The 18556-nt window shown below is 40.1% G+C and overlaps 1 protein-coding gene across 5 annotated transcripts in view; it reads right to left on the bottom strand.

Annotated features, from left to right (window-relative positions):
- TTC8 (tetratricopeptide repeat domain 8) overlaps positions 1 to 13641 on the bottom strand; it is a 37941-nt gene extending 24300 nt beyond the window's left edge. For 4 of the 5 annotated variants that reach the window (XM_036315094.1, XM_036315103.1, XM_036315119.1 and 1 more), the window contains exon 1: positions 13448 to 13641. In XM_036315094.1, the coding sequence (XP_036170987.1) occupies positions 13448 to 13561 (114 nt within the window). In that variant the 5' untranslated portion in view covers positions 13562 to 13641. Of the gene's footprint in view, positions 1 to 11744; positions 11773 to 13447 lie in introns of all 5 variants that reach the window. The other variant, XM_036315111.1, reaches the window with a different exon arrangement.
- Positions 13642 to 18556: the final 4915 nt, after the last annotated feature.

Raw genomic sequence — 18556 nt, 5'->3', positions numbered from 1 at the left:
GATGTTAGGTCTAATTAGCATGTTATGCTTTTATTATTATAGACTAGAGGCCTGGTGCACAACATTAGTGCACTGGTGGAGGGAGATCCCTCAGCCCGGCCTGTGCCCTCTTGCAGTCCGGGACCCCTCGGGGGATGTCTGCCTGCTGGCTTAGGGGGAGCGGGCCTAAGCTGTCAGGCGGACGTCCCCCGAGGGGTCCCTAGCGCTGCCGCAGAGGCGGGAGAGGCTCCCACCATAGCCACTGCGATCACCAGCCATGAGCCCAGCTTCTGGCTGAGCAGCGCTACCCCTGTGGGAGCACACCGAGCACCAGGTGGCAGCTCCTGCATTGATCGTCTACCCTTTTGGTCAGTGTGTCACAGTGACTGGTCATTCCGCCGTTCGGTTGATTTGCATATTAGCCTTTTATTATATAGGATTTTTTATTAAGCATGTTTACCACTTAATGCATTATACTAATTTAAAAGGCCATGTCAAGGATCTAAGAAGGAAAGGTCATTATTTATCATGAAACAACTAATACAACAATTACCTAATAAATAAAAGTGTGATAATTAGCTTGTGAGCCTTCTAACATGCCTTTTTATAGATAAAATATCTTCAGAGAAAATTTTACTAGAATAATAATTTGAGAACAAATGGGTGAAGATACACCCACTGTGCTCCTTCTGCCCTCCTCCTTCAGGATCAAGTCCTTCACGATGACTTCCCTTAGAGTTCAACTCTAAACCTACTTCCCTCTCGTCTGTCTCACGGAGCATTCTCTTCAAGCTTCTATCATTATGTACTTGCCATACCTGACAAAGGCTGTAATTATATGGGAATAGGTTTAGCTCTCCGTTCCCTAGAAAATGAGCTTTTTTCTTTGTTAATTTTTTAATTTTCAATAACATCTTTGGTGTTTTTTTTACACAATAAGTATTTCAAAAATGTTGAATTAACTAAGATCAACTTCTCCCAATAATTAATCAACACAATCTTGGTTGCTCTGTGATCTAGCCAGTAGAAAACCTGCTAGAAAGTGGGACTGGGGAAAAGAAAAAAGTAATTAAGGAATCTAGAAAATATCAGCTTTGCTTTACCTTAAAAATTAGATATAAAGATGTGTACAATTCTATGTTTTGTTAAACACTTAAAACTACTTTATGAGGAGCAGAGAACAGCAAAGCTTGGTGTCTGTCCTATGGACAATATGGAGAGAAGGCAAGTCTTGCAGTCGCAGCATAGAGCTGACTTATAGTCTAGAGCAGTGGTTCTCAACCTTCCTAATGCCGCGACCCTTTAATACAGTTCCTCATGTTGTGGTGAACCCCAACTATAAAATTATTTTCGTTGCTACTTCATAACTGTAATTTTGCTACTGTTATGAATCATAATGTAAATATCTGATATGCAGGATGTATTTTCATTGTTACAAATTGAACATAATTAAAGCATAGTGATTAATCACAAAAACAGTATGTAATTATATATATGTTTTCCGATGGTCTTAGGTGACCCCTGTGGAAGGGTCATTCGACCCCCAAAGGGGTCGCGACCCATAGGTTGAGAACCGCTGGTCTAGAGGCAGTAGCAGCAAGGGAAACTTGGGCGGTTTAGAGCTCACCATACCTGCTGAGTGAAGGCAAAGGGACTCAGAGTGGAACACATGAAGGCACTAAGAGGTCCAAAGGGTCCTCACGGAACCCAAGAGGCATGCAGTCAGTCAGTCCACATCTATGGAGTGCCTCCTAAATAGAGCATTGGGCTAGGTTCTGAGAAGGAAGCATGAGAATAAAACTTGGATCCTAACTTCCCTGAACACATCACCTATTGGAATATAAAGCAAGGCAAAGTAGTGCAAGTGGTACGGAAACCAGTTTTATAGGAATTAGAAAGTTGTGATTTCTTTGTAGGCTAAAGTAAATGGAATGTATATATTTTAAAAATTTAAAGAAAAGATTTTTTTAAAAATCTTCATGCTTTCATTTTAATGGGAATAAAAAAGACTATCTTCACGATATATTTAGGCTCCTAAGGTGATGGCTTCCATTTTTCAGGGCATTCTTTGCTCAGCACTCTCTGGTGGACAGGAAGAAGGACTGCACATGTTCTGTTGGAACAGTAAAGCAGGAGGTGGGCTTTGCTGGTTCAGTGGTTCATTCCAGTACTTAACTCAGGAGCACCTACAGCTTGCCAGGTCCTGGGAACAGAGATAAGTAGGCCTAGTTCTAGCACATGAGAATTGCAGTGTTATGGGGAAAGTGTAATAACAACATTCTGGAGCTATTTGGGGGGAGAAAGGCACCCAGCTGCCTTGAGGTAGAGGGAATGGTAGAGAACAGTTTGGCCCAGTGGCCAAGACTAGAAAGCTTATGCCAGGTAAAGCAAACAACAGGACACAGGCTAGTTTGGCAGCTCTGAGAGAGTTGAGTATGGTTGGAGAATCAGGTCCAATTGAGGCAGCAGTCAGAGAAGAAGGCGGAGAAAATGGCAGAAGCAGATAGGTGATGGGCCCTGTATGCCACAGTGAGGTATATGAATTTTTATCCTGATGATGAGGAGCTAATGAAACTTCAAAACCAAGATATGGAGTCCTCATTAAGTGGAATTTCTAAAAGCCAAGTTTTTATAATTATAGTATCATTTATATACTAGAGGCCTGGTGCACAAAATTCTTGCGTGGGGGGTGGTGGGGTCCCTCAGCCCAGCCTGCACCCTCTCCAATCCGGGACCCCTCGGGAGATGTCCACAGGGATCAGGCCTAAACTGGCAGTCAGACATCCCTCTCGCAATCTGGGACCGCAGGCTCCTAACTGCTCACCTGCCTGCCTGATCACCCCTAACCACTCTGCCCGCCTGCCTGATCACCCCTAACCACCTCTGCCTCAGACCCCGCCACCATGAGGCTTTGTCTAGAAGGAGAACCGGACAACTGGAAGATGTCCGGTTGACCTGGTCTAATTAGCATATTATCCTTTTATTAATATAGATTTGGGTATTAATTATCCATCCACATATTTTTAAATTATTTTCATGTCCAGACTTTATCTCATAATTCACGCCATCATGGTTCTTGACATCTATCTTCCTACTAACCTCTCAAGTATTAAGGAGGTGCAAATATTCTTATATTAGGCTAAGCAAAACATAGGAAAGTAAATCTACTATTCCCTCCCTACACAAATGAATAAATACTTCAGAAGCCAAATAAGAACATTTTTTAAAATTTTATTCCATAAGAATTCACTTTTTCAAAAAAGTAGAGCTCCAATTTCTAAAATCTAATTTTTAAGTAGAATGATGTGAATTTTTTATATTTAAAGCTCTATAATAAAATCTACTTAAACTGTTATTAAATTTTAAATTTCACCAGTATTTGAGGATATTAATCTTCCTGACTTTCTTTCTATCCTAACAAAAAATGACCTTGAAACTCACATATCACTGCTGGATTAAACATCGGATTGTATTCAAAGAACTGCTCTTGGCAATGTGAACAATTCTTGAGATTTTAATAAAAAACAGCAGATGGGGCTTTGGCTTTAAACAAATTTTTTTAAATTTATTTTGGAAAAAAGCCAAGTATGTTTTACAGCTCCAAAATCCTCTGCCTGTTTAAATTATTTTTTAAGCTCAAAACTAATCAGTGATTAAAATAAAATGCATAATAAAGCACAATCTATGATCCCAAACTGCTCCTTGAATCTGAATAACAATATAAATTAGCTTTATCAGATATGTTTAACTTGTTGAAAAATGACAGGGTCAGGCAATTTATGTAAATAATTTGAATACCTATGTATAGCAAGTCCTGTGAAGTCCACAAAAAAATAATAGATGTTTACGGAAGTTTTTTTAAAGAAGAAAAGCATAGATTCTCCCAATCTAACTGAGTGATTATCTCATCAATATTTTCCTTTTTTATCTGTGAAACTAAACCCCATCTGATCCACCAACTGAGTTAGACTGCAGGACACTATTCTGGAGGCAAATACCTGTTGGCTAATATCAGGAAAATACTGACTTGTTCTCCCTTCTGTGAGGTTAATCCAAGTTTAGTTATAAAAATAAACATTTCAAAAGGCAAAAATTATACTGACTGAGGGCAACATATTTAAATTGTTCAGTTCCTCTTAATACAGAATGCAAGGCCAGTAGTTAAAAGCATGTACGAAACAATTTTGCTAGGTTATTATTAAGAACAGTCTGTCTGACCTGATTGTGACAACATAAAAATCAGTAACATTTGACACTGTCTAGGCCAGTGATGGCGAACCTATGACACGTGTGTCAGAGGTGACACGTGAACTCATTTTTTTGGTTAATTTTTCTTTGTTAAATGGCATTTAAATATATAAAATAAATATCAAAAATATAAGGCTTTGTTTTACTATGGTTGCAAACATCAAAAAATTTCTATATGTGACATGGCAACCAGAATTAAGTTAGGGTTTTTCAAAATGCTGACACGCCGAGCTCAAAAGGTTCGCCATCACTGGTCTATGCTATGAAGGTGAAAATCTAAGCACAGAATATTGAATTATTATTGCAAAGCCTTATTTATTTTGAAGTTGTAAAAATGTGCCAAAGAAGAGAGAGGCAAAAAGTGTAAATAGTGAGCTCAAAAGAATCCTGTCAGCCTTGTCCGCTTTTTATTCTTTTAGCTCACTATCCGCTGGATAATTAGGTCTACAGTAACATAACAGGAAAGTAATACTAAATACAGATCTTTCATGAAGTCCCTGTGCTAGTTTGAAACTTTCAAATGCCATGTATAGTTTTAAAACCATGCCAACCAGGCAAATTACTGAAGTTTTAATTTTAATCAAAATCTTCCAAAATTAGTGAAAACAAAAAAAAACACACTACTTACTCTATTTATAATTTAGGTCCTTCTTAAATGACTTGTACATAGTATGCAAAAAACAGTTTTGGTTATAAACATTTCAAAGACAAATGGCATACTTTTAAAGAACAGAGTACTACATTTTAACTTATTTATGGTGTCTCTTTAACACTCACAAGCCTCTTATAAGAGTACTTTGTATATTGCTTTCTTCTAAAAAAATTTCATGATTATCCATATGGGCCCTATATAAGGTGCAAATCACTTATTAACCTGAAAAACACTTAAAATTCTCTCTCATTTGGGAGGGCAAACACCTGGCAATATTTAAGCTCACTGATTTACAGCTCTTCCCTCCCTTCTCCTTATTCTCACACTTCCTGGAAACCCACTTGGACTAAAAGCTTCAGTGGCCAGGTGCTCCCCTAACTAGACCCCCTCTCTCCCTCACTTGCTGTAACTTACCCAGTTAACACGTCCCCCTGACCACCCCTTACCTCTAACCAAGTCGATTTGGTAGAGCTGGCTGTCTGGCCAGGGTCCCTTCCTCTCTTCTTCACTGTGACAAGCACCTCTGTCCATAACCAAGACCTTCTGAAGCAGAGTCGGGCTGTTCCACTCAAGACATGTCCTGCCCATCACAGTCTTTTCAGACACCTGTGGCTCTGCTAACTTCTTGCTCCCTTTCTAAGGTCCTGGTTCCCCTTGCTTCCTTTACTGTTATCCTTCTGGTCAATATCGGTTATTTCTATTGAAGCACCAGGGCTTTCTAAATAGACTCTATGAGTTCCATAAGGCTACCCATCCACAGTCACAAAAGCATTAGGAATATAGTAGTTACATAAGAAGGTACAGAATGCCTAGATACGGCTAATTTTATAACACGACAGGTAGATAGGCAGCAAATGTTCTAGTCTATAGCAACAACTAAGCGATAATAATTAAAGTATTCTCTAAACTAAGGGCTGCAGCTAAGCCTTTACCTGAGATACCGGCAATTCAGGGCCTGGTTCCTGGGAAGCATTAAGAAGATAGCAAATATTTTTTTTTATTTAAATTCTTTATTGTTGGTAGTAAACATTTTAAAGAAATATAGTTTCTAAAATAAAAAAGTCTTACTGACTAACCAAGTATTTGTAGATGAATTCAAACTCACTCAATAAAAATCCAAATATTAACTTTAATTTTTCTACCTAAGTGCTCTCAGGAGTTCTGTAAAACTAACATACTCTGAAGAGTACTAAATTCTCTATGATCAGAAAATTCTAAGTACTCTAACCTCATTTAGAGCACTGAGAAGATATCTTAACTGCTCATTTAATGAAGACACAACAGCTTCCCAAATTAAAAATAATTTGACAATTGTACCAAGGAAACATTTCTTTATATGGTGGTTAAAATATCAGAATTTAATCACTTTGGGAGGAGAAGGAAAATCTACATACTCTAAACCAGCGGTTCTCAACCTGTGGGTCATGAACCCTTTGGGGGTCAAACGACCCTTTCACAGGGGTCGCATAAGACCATCGGAAAACACATATATAATTACATATTGTTTTTGTGATTAATCACTATGCTTTAATTATGTTCAATTTGTAACAATGAAATTGGGGGTCACCACGATATGAGGAACTGTATTAAAGGGTCGCGGCATTAGGAAGGTTGAGAACCACTGCTCTAAACCCTCTAGTTCACATAAATACAATGGGATTGGTGGCTGAAGATAAAAAATTAATTCTAACTGTAATGTGCTCTGAGAAAATTTTATAAATAAACTATGTAATGTATATCAGTGCCAGGTGCTGATAACTCAGGGTATTTTCTGTCCAAATTAAATAGAAGCCCGTTGGTAAAAAATCAGACTTATAAACAAATTTATTTATAAAACATCTACACTTACATGTCTATATCAATAGCTTCTGTCGAATACCTGAGTGTGTTTTATTGAGGAATCTACTAAGAAACAGAAATAGGATCTTTGCTTGCCTTGCTTTCTACAGCTCTAAAATCCAAAAAAGAATACCCTACATATTTATTTAAGAATTACTATGTGTTCAGGCAATGTGTAAACCTTCTGGTCACCATGCGAGGAAAAGCAATTTCTTTAGCGTGGCACATGGCAGGAACATGGGAGACAAAGGCCAAGCGAGGCTGGAAAGTGAGGGCCCTAGAGGGTGGGCTTTAGAGAATATTTATCTATCAGCTGAACCAAACACAAAACAGCAGCTAAGAATGCATAGCAACAGGAGGTTTTCAATTCCACTGTGCACAAGAAAGATCTAGGAAAAGTACAGGTTTCCCACAGTCCATACTTAAAGAAACACACTGATTGATATACAGGAAATGAAATGACAGAAGTAACCCCTTTCTATTCTTTTTTTCTGGTTATTTGTTTACATGTCTGTTGACCCATTATTTCACTTGAGTTTCGTAACAACCATCTGAGAGAGGCAGGTAAGTGATATTATCCACTTTACAGATAATAAAACAAATTCAGAGATGTCTTGTAATTTGCTCAAGGTTATACAAAGAGCCACAGCTCTTTCTTCCCAGCGCATCTTGGAGATAAAAAAAAATGAGTTAGAAATAATAAAGCAGGATTGAAGGGTAAGTGTAGGAAAAACATAAGTTCCTTATACGAAGGGGGGAAAAGCTTCCCAGAGGTGATTGTAGACAATGCTTGAAACGGAAAAGAAAACAACTAAAGGAGATGCTTGTTATTCTGCCAAGGGCAGGGAGATCCCCCAGCGGCCAAACTGAAACCGGCAGCTCAGCCGCAGAGCGCTCTGTTCCCGGATGAAGGCCTCTGTGCTGGCTCTGCCTCATTCCACTGTCCCTCAGGAATACATTTACAATCTACCGTACAGCTAAAAAGCATGTAGGAAAATGATGTGAAATGAGAAGGTGAGAGAAGAAAATTAAAGGCCTAGAGGATGAGAAGATGTGGAGGCAGGTGAGGTTGTATGAATGGAAGATGGAGACAAGGCCTGAAGGAGAGGGAGGCAGAGAACACATTCATTTCACAACATTCTCCCGGCATCCCTGGCACTCGGCTAGGCACTGAAAACATTCTATGGGGGGAAAGCACATAATCCAATGAATTACAATACAATATGGTAAATGCTATATTCAAGCTATGGACCAATTATAGATGACTTAGTTGGAGAGGAGAAAAGAATACATGAGAGATAAGGAAGTCAGAGAAAAGGGAGAGAGATTGTTCTGGAAATTACTGAGTGCCAATGATTTTATAAACTACATTCAACATCATTTTATCATCAATTCACCGGACACTCCTCACAGATGCTTTCCATATTACCAACAATCCTTTGAGAAAAACATAGATGACAGAATCCTACATGCAAATATCTCTAGCTGCATAGAGACAATAGCAGCTAACATTTTTGATCACTTACCATGTATTCATGAACTTAACCCTCACAACAACCCTTTGAGATAGGTACATTATCATCCCCATTACACAGATGAGAAAACTCTGAGGTCAAGGTGTACAGGCAGAATCTGAACCTAGACATTCGGGGCCAACAGCTGGTATTTTGCTGAGAATGCGAGGTCGTAGCAAGGCTGGACAGCAGACTACTGTGGGGCATGGGGAGACCAAGGCCAGGTAGGGCTGGCCTGGAGGTCCATCAGGAGTAGCAGGACTATGACAAGAAAAACTCAAAATGTTGTAATTTAGAGAGAAGGCAGAACTTTTCAAAAATCACTGAGACATCTTTGGATCTCTCTCTACTAGAGTTTTGTGATTTCAATTAATCCGCCCCTATAGGGAACCACAAGTTAGGTTCGCTTGGTCTAGCAAATAATTTCCATGGATATCCACACAGTTGAGTCAGAAGACCTGGGCCTGGTCCTCAGGAGCCACTTAGCTGCATGACCTGGAGCAAGTCCTGCAACCTCTATTACCTAGTCCTCCTCTCATAGTGGAGTAATAGTGCCCACTGTATAGCATAAAACTTTGCACTTTTAAGAAAATTTAATCATTTTCGGAATTCTTTCATAGGTACGATCATTGTCAATGAAGTGTAAGGGTGGTAGCACCTTTGACAGGAGTTATCAATCACAGAGAATTTCTCTATAAAAACATCTACATAATGAATGAAAAAGCACCAAACTCTCTATTACTTCCCTTGTCAGAACTCAGAAGGAACTCCCAGTTAGGCACACAAATTAAAACTTCTCTTTGGATCTCCTTCAAAGTGAGCAAGAGGACATGAACAGCAGAGTGGCACCGCCGACAACCAGCAAATACGCATTAGCAGCAACTTCAATTCACATCAGTTTGTCTCCTCCCTTCCTCCCTGCAGTAAGGCTTTCTCTTCGGTTGCTGTTATTACTTCAGGGAGTTAAGTCTCCAGATAATTGTGAATGTGACTTCCTAATGGCCACCAATACTCACTCCAGCTAATGAATCTACTCTTCTAAGTTATTATTCAGAATTTAACAGTAACAGGAAGGGGGGAAAAAAATATAAGGGAACAGAGAAATGGACAGATTTCAGAAGGTTAGGGAGATTGACTGACCAAGTAGCCAAGTGGGAATGTAATATGTATAATTCAGCAGGAATACAAAATCAGAAAAAGAACTGCTCCACAGGGTACAGAATCAAAAGACTAAGTGCGGCTAAGTCTCCATGGCCCCAAAGAGGAAATAAATTAGATAATCATCCAGAAAGATGCTTTTTGGCTTGGATCTCTAGATCGTTGTCTCAACCAGCGACTAACAGATAAGTCACTGGGGAGCCCTGATTCCCTATCTTTCATCTAAGCCAGTGGCTCTTAGCCTTTTCTCCACCTTCAAACCATTTACAGTATTAACTCCTTCCTCTCTGTAACATCTCTCACTACAAGCAGAGATCGGGGGGTGGGGAAGGAGAATGTGAATTACCCCTATTCTGATATACAGCTTCCAGAATCATTAATTTTAATAATTTGGAAATCTACCCCATTGTCATTAAAAACAAACAAAAAAAAAACCCCAAGAAACAGTGCCCAAAAAACCTCCCTGTTTTATGACCTGTTTAAATATAATGGAGCTAAAATACCAGAACTGGGTTTCAAGCCATGAATCTGACATATGGAACACAAAGAACAGTAATCAGATTAAGCAACTAATCAGGATGACCCACATCCTTTAAAAGCAACCTTTCCCTCGGGGTCAGATGGTGTGTGGAAGGGGTTTCTCCCTTTCATATCTTATCACTTTTAACCACTTCTTCAGTCAGGATTTAAAGAACACTTTGAAAAAAGACAACGCCTCTCTATGAATTTTATCAAACGGGGAAACTATGCTAAATTAACCAATTATCCTTCTCTCTTTATTTTTAACTGATCAGAACCTTAATTAGTGCCCTTCATGCTCACAGACCCTGCCCTGTGTCTCACCATTCTGCTCCTGGAAAAAGCAGTTCAGAATCCACGTTCTTCATGAACCTTTTCCCATTATCAACCACCATGTTAATATACTCAACCTACCCTTGAGTTCTTCTGAATCCATATAAAAATGTATTACTCTAAGGAAACATGCTATTCCATAGTATATCATACCTCTCTGGCCAACCAGACTACCTCAATTTTGACAAGAATCAAAATTAAATAAAACCCAAATGTCCTAATAAAAACCACAAGGCACTAATTAAATATGTTTGATGGAAGTATGCCAAAAGGATATCTCTTAAAGGAGAAGTAAATGTAAAATAGTCTCAAAGATAGGCTTCCTCCAAAAAGGCTGATGTATCGAGACTGAAACGTTATCTTTTTTGAAGCTCCCTGAACAAGCTTATACAAAGATTAACAAGTAACAAATCACTTCAGAGAGGTTCTCCTCATTGGGGAGAAAAACAAGCAAAAATAAAAAGTGGGGAAAAAAACATCAAAAGCAAAAGCTATTTTGTTTTGGAAAAAAGAAAGAGCAAAAATAAATCCATTTGGCACTCCGAAGAAATATTGTCATTTCCTTGCTCTTCTATGTATCCCAGCACTGCTTCAAAGTCACTCATTTGTACCCAAATCAGTTTGGTGGCACAGGATAAATCCCAGTGAGGATAATCACTATTAGAAACACTCTCCTGGAGGGATCCAGGAAGAATTTTCTGGATTAATTAACAAGAAATGACTTAAGTTATGTCCATAATGCTAATACATTCATTTGAAAATATAAATGTACATTTAAGAACCAATGGTCCTGCCGAAGCCGGTTTTGCTCAGTGAATAGAGTGTCGGCCTGTGGACTGAAAGGTCCCAGGTTCGATTCCGGTCAAGGGCATGTACCTAGGTTGCGGGCACATCCCCAGTAGGAGATGTGCAGGAGGCAGCTGATCGATGTTTCTCATCGATGTTTCTAACTCTCTCTCTCTCTCCTTTCCTCTCTGTAAAAAAATCAATAATAAAAAAAAAAAGAACCAATGGTCCTGAGAATTAAGGATGAGGGGCGCCCGGCCTGAGGGGCTCAGTGGTTGAGCATCGACCTATGAACCAGGAGGTCACGGTTTGATTCCATGGTCAGGGCACATGCCCAGGTTGTGAGCTCGATCCCCGGTGTGGGGCCAGCAGGATTCAGCCAATCAATGGTTCTCTCTTATCATTGATGTTTCCATTTCTCTCTCCCTCTCCCTTCCTCTCTGAAATATATATATATATATATATATATATATATATATATATATATATTTTTTTTTTTTTTTTTTTTTTTTTTTTTTTTTTTAAAGAAGTGGGAGAGGAGGGAGGTCATTTAAGAAAAGAAGGATGAGGGGCAAGGGTTGGGGGTGACAATCATCAGGCAACTAGGATGATCTTCACAAACATAAGTAATGCCATCAAAATGCAACCATGCATATGATTAATGCACTTGTTCAGCAAATACATGACAGCCCCTGGGTGCCAGGCTTTGTGAATACCTTACAGATCTGCCATCCTGGACTCATCCTAAGGAAAGGAAAGAAGATTTGTCAAGTTTTTACTCAAAGGAACCTCCTTAAGCTTCCTAAAGCTCTTCCTTCATTACATCAGTACTCTTAACATAAATATTTACTTTTTTTAATTAAGAAAAAAGCAGGATGTCTTCAAGCTTGGGAAAAGCAGACTGGGAAATATGTCCAAATTGAAATAACAATTGGGCCCAAACTATCTAAACTGGTACTAAGAAAAGCACACAGTCGAAAAGCATGGTGTTTAAAGGTTGGCTCAAAGAATAACTAACATGAATGAACGCTGTAAACTTTCCAGCAGCCCTATCCCGATATCAAAAGCCCAGTTTTGCAAGATAACATCAAGCTAAACTTCTATTCCTGGTGAAACATTCCCCATTGTTCTGACCACATATATCTTGAAAACCATCGTGCCCAGAACAATGTCTGGCACATCACAGGTCTGTAACTAACTTCTGTGGTACAAATGGAAATGGGTCAATATTTTATCATGATTCCCCTGTGGGATCATGGTAAGTTTCTGTGTTGCTGTTTTTTTAAACCGCATCTGTGGTACTAGTGTCCCAAGAAGCACACTTGGAAAAATACTTGCCCACAGAAACACAATCCTATTAACTAACACAAACAGAACCTAGCTTGGCACCTCCACTACCGTGGATTGTTCTAGGGGAGATGCACACAGTCTATCTGAAGGCCAAAACGTTCACCTCAACAGGTTACCCTCCATCCATTTGCTGGGACCTATGGCAGAGCCTGATGACAGTGTTCACACTCATGCCTGGGCTTATGCATCGCCCCTCATTTTTTTTTTTTTTTCTAACTAGAGGAAAAGCTGGCAAACACGAACTCTGTTTTGCATTTACTAGAAGCACTGACAAACTGCCACGGCTCTGCTCCTATCCTCTCTTTTTCTCCTTTTTGCCTCTTCCAGGAACTACCTGTCAACCAGACCTGCACCTCTCACATGCATTAAACATACGACCTATTCATCCGCTTTACTGAATATTACACTTTAAGAGAAGTTAAACTATCGCTGTAGTTTATTTAAAATCTCTTTTCATCAATGCCACCATTTGGGGGGACATTTCCGTCCCTTCCCCAGTCTCTCTCTCTCCTAATAATAAATGTACCCTTTCCCCCTCCTAGGTTCCTCTAACTTGTCTTATTGGCAAGCTGCACTCATGCCCCCAAATCAAAGGCTCCTCACTCTTGAATAACAGTTTAAGGTGAAGTGGAAGGATCACACATTTGATCCAAAAGAAAAAAGGCAGCTATGGCAACGGGAGGTAGAAAGTTTACAGATCGTTAAGTTTATATGTCATTGTTTTAGAAATGAACAAGGCACATGCAGCGAGCTTAAGAGCCCATCCGTATGCAAGTAAAAGTCAGGGACTTAGGGGTTCCTTTCTGGGACGCTTGGAGGAAGTAAAGGCACCGCCAACGTTTCAGGCGGGGGGTTGGCCATCCTGGCACAGCAACCGCGGGTCCCTCCGGGCCTCGGGTACGCAGCGGGCAGGCGCCGGCCGGACACGGCTCCCGGGGTCTGTGCTCACCACACAGTCAACCTGCCTCTGGGCCTTCCTCCCCGGAGCTCCCACCCGGAGGCCTGGGCACCCCCGGAACCCTCTGCCTCGTCCCCAGGATCCGCAGGGCCGATGGGGTCTGGCGGGTACCTGGTCGTAAGGGGACTTCTCCAGCATCTGCGAGCACACAGCAGCGCAGAACTGGAACTTCCTGCGCCTAAAATAGCTCCAGGCCAGGAACAGCGGTTCCATCTCTGGGGCCATGGCTGCCGAGGGCTGCCCGGGAAGGGCCGCGGCCGGACCTAGGGAGGGCGGGACCCAGGAGCCGGCAGCGTCCAGCTCTGCCCGGCAACTCGGCGACAGGGGCCTAGTCACAGAGGAGCCCGCATTGCGCCTGAAAACAGGAGAAAGAAAAATACACCGCAAACAGAACTCAGCCGCGGGCTTGCCCATACGCTAGGGCTTGCCAAACGTGGTGCAAGACAAATGTGTACTTTTAAAGACTACATGTTTCATTAATTTCGAGAAGGCGGTGTAACTAAATTAAGAGGCGGTACTTAGACACCTCGGACTGGGGTCCTCAACCTCCCCCTAGACGCGCCGTTGCCTAGCAGCCGAACGCTCTACTTACACTGCCAATCACAAAGTAGACCCTCCTACAGGTCACTGTCTTACTCTTACTCCTTCACCTATTTTTATCCCAATCAATTACCCTTCCGACTTTAGAAACACCAGCTTGCAAACCGCTTTTTCAATACCATCCTGCCCATTCGAACCCAAAGCCCTACCTAAAATCTTAAAACTCTCCAGTCTGTTTCTCGAAGTCCTTCTCACCAAATCCCAAAGTCCAAATTGAAAGGAACATTGAAGATTGCTTAGTTCAATACATTCATTTTTTACAGATGAGAAACTGAGATAGGCTGAGGAAAGAAATTTTTTTACCTTATGTCTCGTGGAGTTAGGGATCTGGGCTGTAATCTGTGTGGCTACCCACAGGCTGTTATTACTGTTTGTTAATTTGATGCTGCACAGGGATTCTGAGTTATAAATTATTCATTTTTACCAAACAAGATAACGTGTGCAAAAAATTAAAAACGAGCTTTTGAAACACCATCTTCAAGCACTTGCTGTTGGTCAAATGTTTACTTGTGCAGAGAATTTCTTCAGGCACAATTCTGACTTTGCTCGAGATAAACACACATGACAAATATCTTTAATGGTTATGAAAGGAGAAGTGTGACTGGGTTAAATCCAGGTAGACTTCATTATGGAAGACTAGGGGATCTTTGTTCTTTGCCTCCTTCCTACCACGGTGGGAGAGGCAAGAGAGGAAAATTAACTCAATACTGAGTAACTTTCTGATCAGGTCTCAATCTCCTTTATAGATAAGAAACAAACTGCCAACAGCACAGATATTTATATATTTCATAGATGTAAAAATTAAACTTACCTTTCTGAGAAATGGGTTGTGAGTAATCTTTTTGTTTGTTTGTTTGTTTTTACTCCTCTACTAGCAGTCTTTCTTGAATTTTTGCATCTTGGAGGCAATTAATTTCAGGATTATGCTTATTATAATTACGTATTAAAATGAGTGCATTGCTTTTCCCCGGGAGTGCCTCTAGAAATGTAACCTGTTCTAATCAGCAGCTTATTGTTTTAAGGTGGCAGATTTTTAGGGCCACACATGCTGGCATTTGGCAATTAGGCTCAATATTTCACAGGGTCTTTTCACTAATATCCTTTTTCTCTTCCAACATCTCACTTTAGATACAATATTCTATTTAGTCATCATGTCTCCTTTGGCTCCTATGGTCAGTGACAGTTTCTCAGACTTTCTTTGTTGAGGAGTGCCGGTCAAGTATTTCATAAGATGTCATGGAAGCTTCTAAAAATACGATGCCCAAAGTCCATTCCCAGATATTCAGTAAATGGTTTGAGGTAGGGCTGAGGAATCAGTATTTTTTTAAGTTTCCCAGGTCATTTTAATGGGAAACCAGGGTTGAACTACCACTGTGTTGAGTTCAAAATGGCCTTGTATATATTGAGAGTATTGCCAACTTCCTAGAGAGAAATAGATTTTTGTAAGTAGGATACAAAAAGTATTTAAAATATATAAAATATATATTTAATATGGGACAAAATAGAAGCATTAAAATATCTTAGGAGCATATAATTCATCTTAGCTTCTTTCAGAAGGTTATTCTTTCTCTTTTAGAAAAGTCAAATGGATAAGAAAAATTATAGAATACTTAGCAAATTGCAGAATGTTATGTCCAAATGTAGCATAAAATGTACCTTTAAAGGTAATAAACATGTTATTTTTAAATCATGTACATGTATTTATGTTAATTTTATGAATGTATTTTTTTATCATTTCTAATAACGCAGAAATCATTTTAATATCATGCCATTAATAAGAAAAATTGCTGTTGTAACAGTTCTTGGTGAAGGGGGTAGATAAGAATTACTGGGGCCATTTTCTTACTGGAGAAAACGAAGCATAGCAAAACAACATAATTCCTTTGAAAGGGTCAGTTTCACAATCAGAGCTAGATCTCAGTTCACGGATCCTTATCTTTAGCTCTCTAGCAACTGAATATCACTTTAGGTTAATTGGGCTTGAAATCAGATACTGGAGATCATGTAACTTTAAATGTCAAAAGTTAAATTTTCTTAAATGTTAAATTGGAGTTATTCAGGCCATGAAAACTTAACCCAAAAGAAAAGCAAAAGTATAAAATAAGATATTCTCTTGGTCAACTATTATTTGTGTAGGCCCTATGCTTGGTGATAAGAATGCAGAGATGAACAAGACAGGTGCCCCACCCTAAGGTTATTTATGTACAGAGTGGAGCAAAATAGGTTGCCAGTTGTTCATATGGAAAATAATACAATAATTTATAAATAATAATACAAGAATAAACTCTGTGCTTGGCCTACTCTCAATTGTTAATCTACTTTTGCCCCACCCTGTATAAAGAGTAGTCAGCGGAAAGAGCATTGAACTTCAGTTCAGACTGACTGTGTTTTCTCAGGCAAATTAGCTATTGCATGGTGATTAAGAAGTGGGCTCCGAAGCCAGATTTCCTATATTTGAACCCCTTATCACCAGAAAGGGACCAGGCTGAGGCAAGCCTGCCCCAGCACAGTTTGGCAGCATTCTTGACTTCGTTCAGGAAAGAATTCAAGACATGAATCCAGGTGATTTTGAGAGTAAACTTATTAAAACTTGGGGCAGTAATTCTTATCTACCCCCTTCACCAGGAACTGTTACAACTACTATTTTTCCTATTAATGTTTCCTATTAAAGTCTAAACCCTAAAGGCAGGGCTTAGAATAGAACCAACAGTAATAGGAGTGAGCCCAGGGTGGGCTGCTTTTGGCTCACTGAAAACTTAGGCAAGCCCTGGCTGGCCAGCCCTAGGCCTGCACATTGAAAGGTTTCGGCCCAACTTTCCCAACGGAAAAAAGATCCTCGGGTGAGGTTAACAAAAAAACAAAACTAACAAACAAAAAAACAGCTTAGGCAACAGGAGGGCCCTTGAGCTTAGGAGAAAGTAAATTGCACACATGAGGAAAGGGAGGAGCGGATGTGGTCCAGGGAGGCAGGTGGTGCACTTAAAGGCCACCACAGTCTCTCCCCACTGCATATAAAACGGGGGATGATGGTGATGATGTGATGATGATATGAGAACAACGATGATGGTAGTGGCTATTTATGGGCTGGTTGTGGAGATCTAATCAACTTGATTCAAGTAAGGTGTAATTACATTGTTTTTTCAAAGGAACATAGAAATGCTTTGAGGTGGGAACCAAACAATGTATGCAACCAGGGATCTCCTTAATTTTCTGTCAGACAACATTTATTTCATGCTAGAGCAGTGGCTCCCAACTTTTTTGGCCACCCCCCACCTAAGCAACTCTAAAACCCTGATGCCCCCTCTGTGGCATACAATTCTTGTTATTCAAAAAGTGAACTCCTATTCACGTGGAGGAAGCCTAAAAGGCCATTGACTTGGTCTAAACAAGCTTCCAAAGAACATGGCATCCATGAAAGAGAAAAATAAAAGAATGAAAGGACAGTTGAAGTACTGAGGAAGACATCACTAAGAAATTGTTAAAAAATAATAATATGAAGTGATATGAAAAAATAGCAAAGTTTCAAAACATAATAGAGAACTGAAATGCATAAATATGTCACTATATATTTATATACAGTATAAGAGACCCCTAGAACCGCAAGAAATGCAAAAAATTCACTGTTAACTCATTCTCGAATTGCCCCCCTTAAAAATCAAATTGCCCCTCCTGTGGGATGTGTGCCCCACGTTGGGAACCACTGTGCTGGAGATAGAGCACTTTGAGGCAATATCAAAGAAATTAAAGGTTGGTTACATTTTTCCAGTTTCTTGCCGAGGTATTTAATATCTATTGATACTGGTATTTATGCAAACCTGCTTTTAAATACATGCAAGGGACACAGAGTAAATAAATGCATATAAACAATAAGTTCAATAGAACCTATCCAGGTGAATAGGTACAGTAGAGGCACAGGGCGGGGCGATTGTGCCCTTGCACGGGGTAATGAGCTCTGCAGTCAGCAGCTCAGGAAAAGCTTCACAGCGGCATGGAATCCTGTGGCCAGGAAAGTGGGTGAGGAAGGAAAGAAGAGGCAAAGGTAGGCTGAGGACAGGTCATCAAGAGTGGGGAGCACCATGCCGTGGAGTTTGCATATTCAATGAAAAGCCATCAGAGAAGTTTTACCAGTATAAAAACAACTCGAATACTGGGAGCGAAGTCAGGGAGGTCACTTCAGATACTATTGCAAGAGTCAAGGTGCAAAATGCTGGGAGTAATGCAGATGGACAAAGTGGACCAAATATATTAAAGAAATAGAATGGCCCCCGGCTGGTGTGACTCAAATGGTTGGAGCATCATCCCATACACCAAAAGGTTGTGGGTTCGATTCCCAGTCAGAGCACGTAACTAGATTGCGGGTTTGATCCCCAGTCGGCGCACATACGAGAGGCAACAGATCGATGTTTCTCTCTCACATGGATATCTCTCTCTTTCTCCTTCTCTCTGCATCCCTCCCTTCTTCTCTTTCTCAAATCAATAAAAACATATCCTGAGATTGAGGATTAAAAAATAAATAGAACCAATAGGACTTGGACACTGATTGGATATGTGGAGGGTATTTATCTAAGAAAAGAGAGAAAGCTAGGCTGTCTCCGAGGTTTTCAGGTTGTGAGTGTATGG

The sequence above is a fragment of the Myotis myotis genome, unplaced genomic scaffold, assembly GCF_014108235.1.
Source record: "Myotis myotis isolate mMyoMyo1 unplaced genomic scaffold, mMyoMyo1.p scaffold_m19_p_1, whole genome shotgun sequence".
NCBI lineage: Eukaryota > Metazoa > Chordata > Mammalia > Chiroptera > Vespertilionidae > Myotis > Myotis myotis.
The sequence above is the reverse complement of the archived record's forward strand: the minus strand, read 5'-3'. Positions and strand labels throughout refer to the sequence as shown.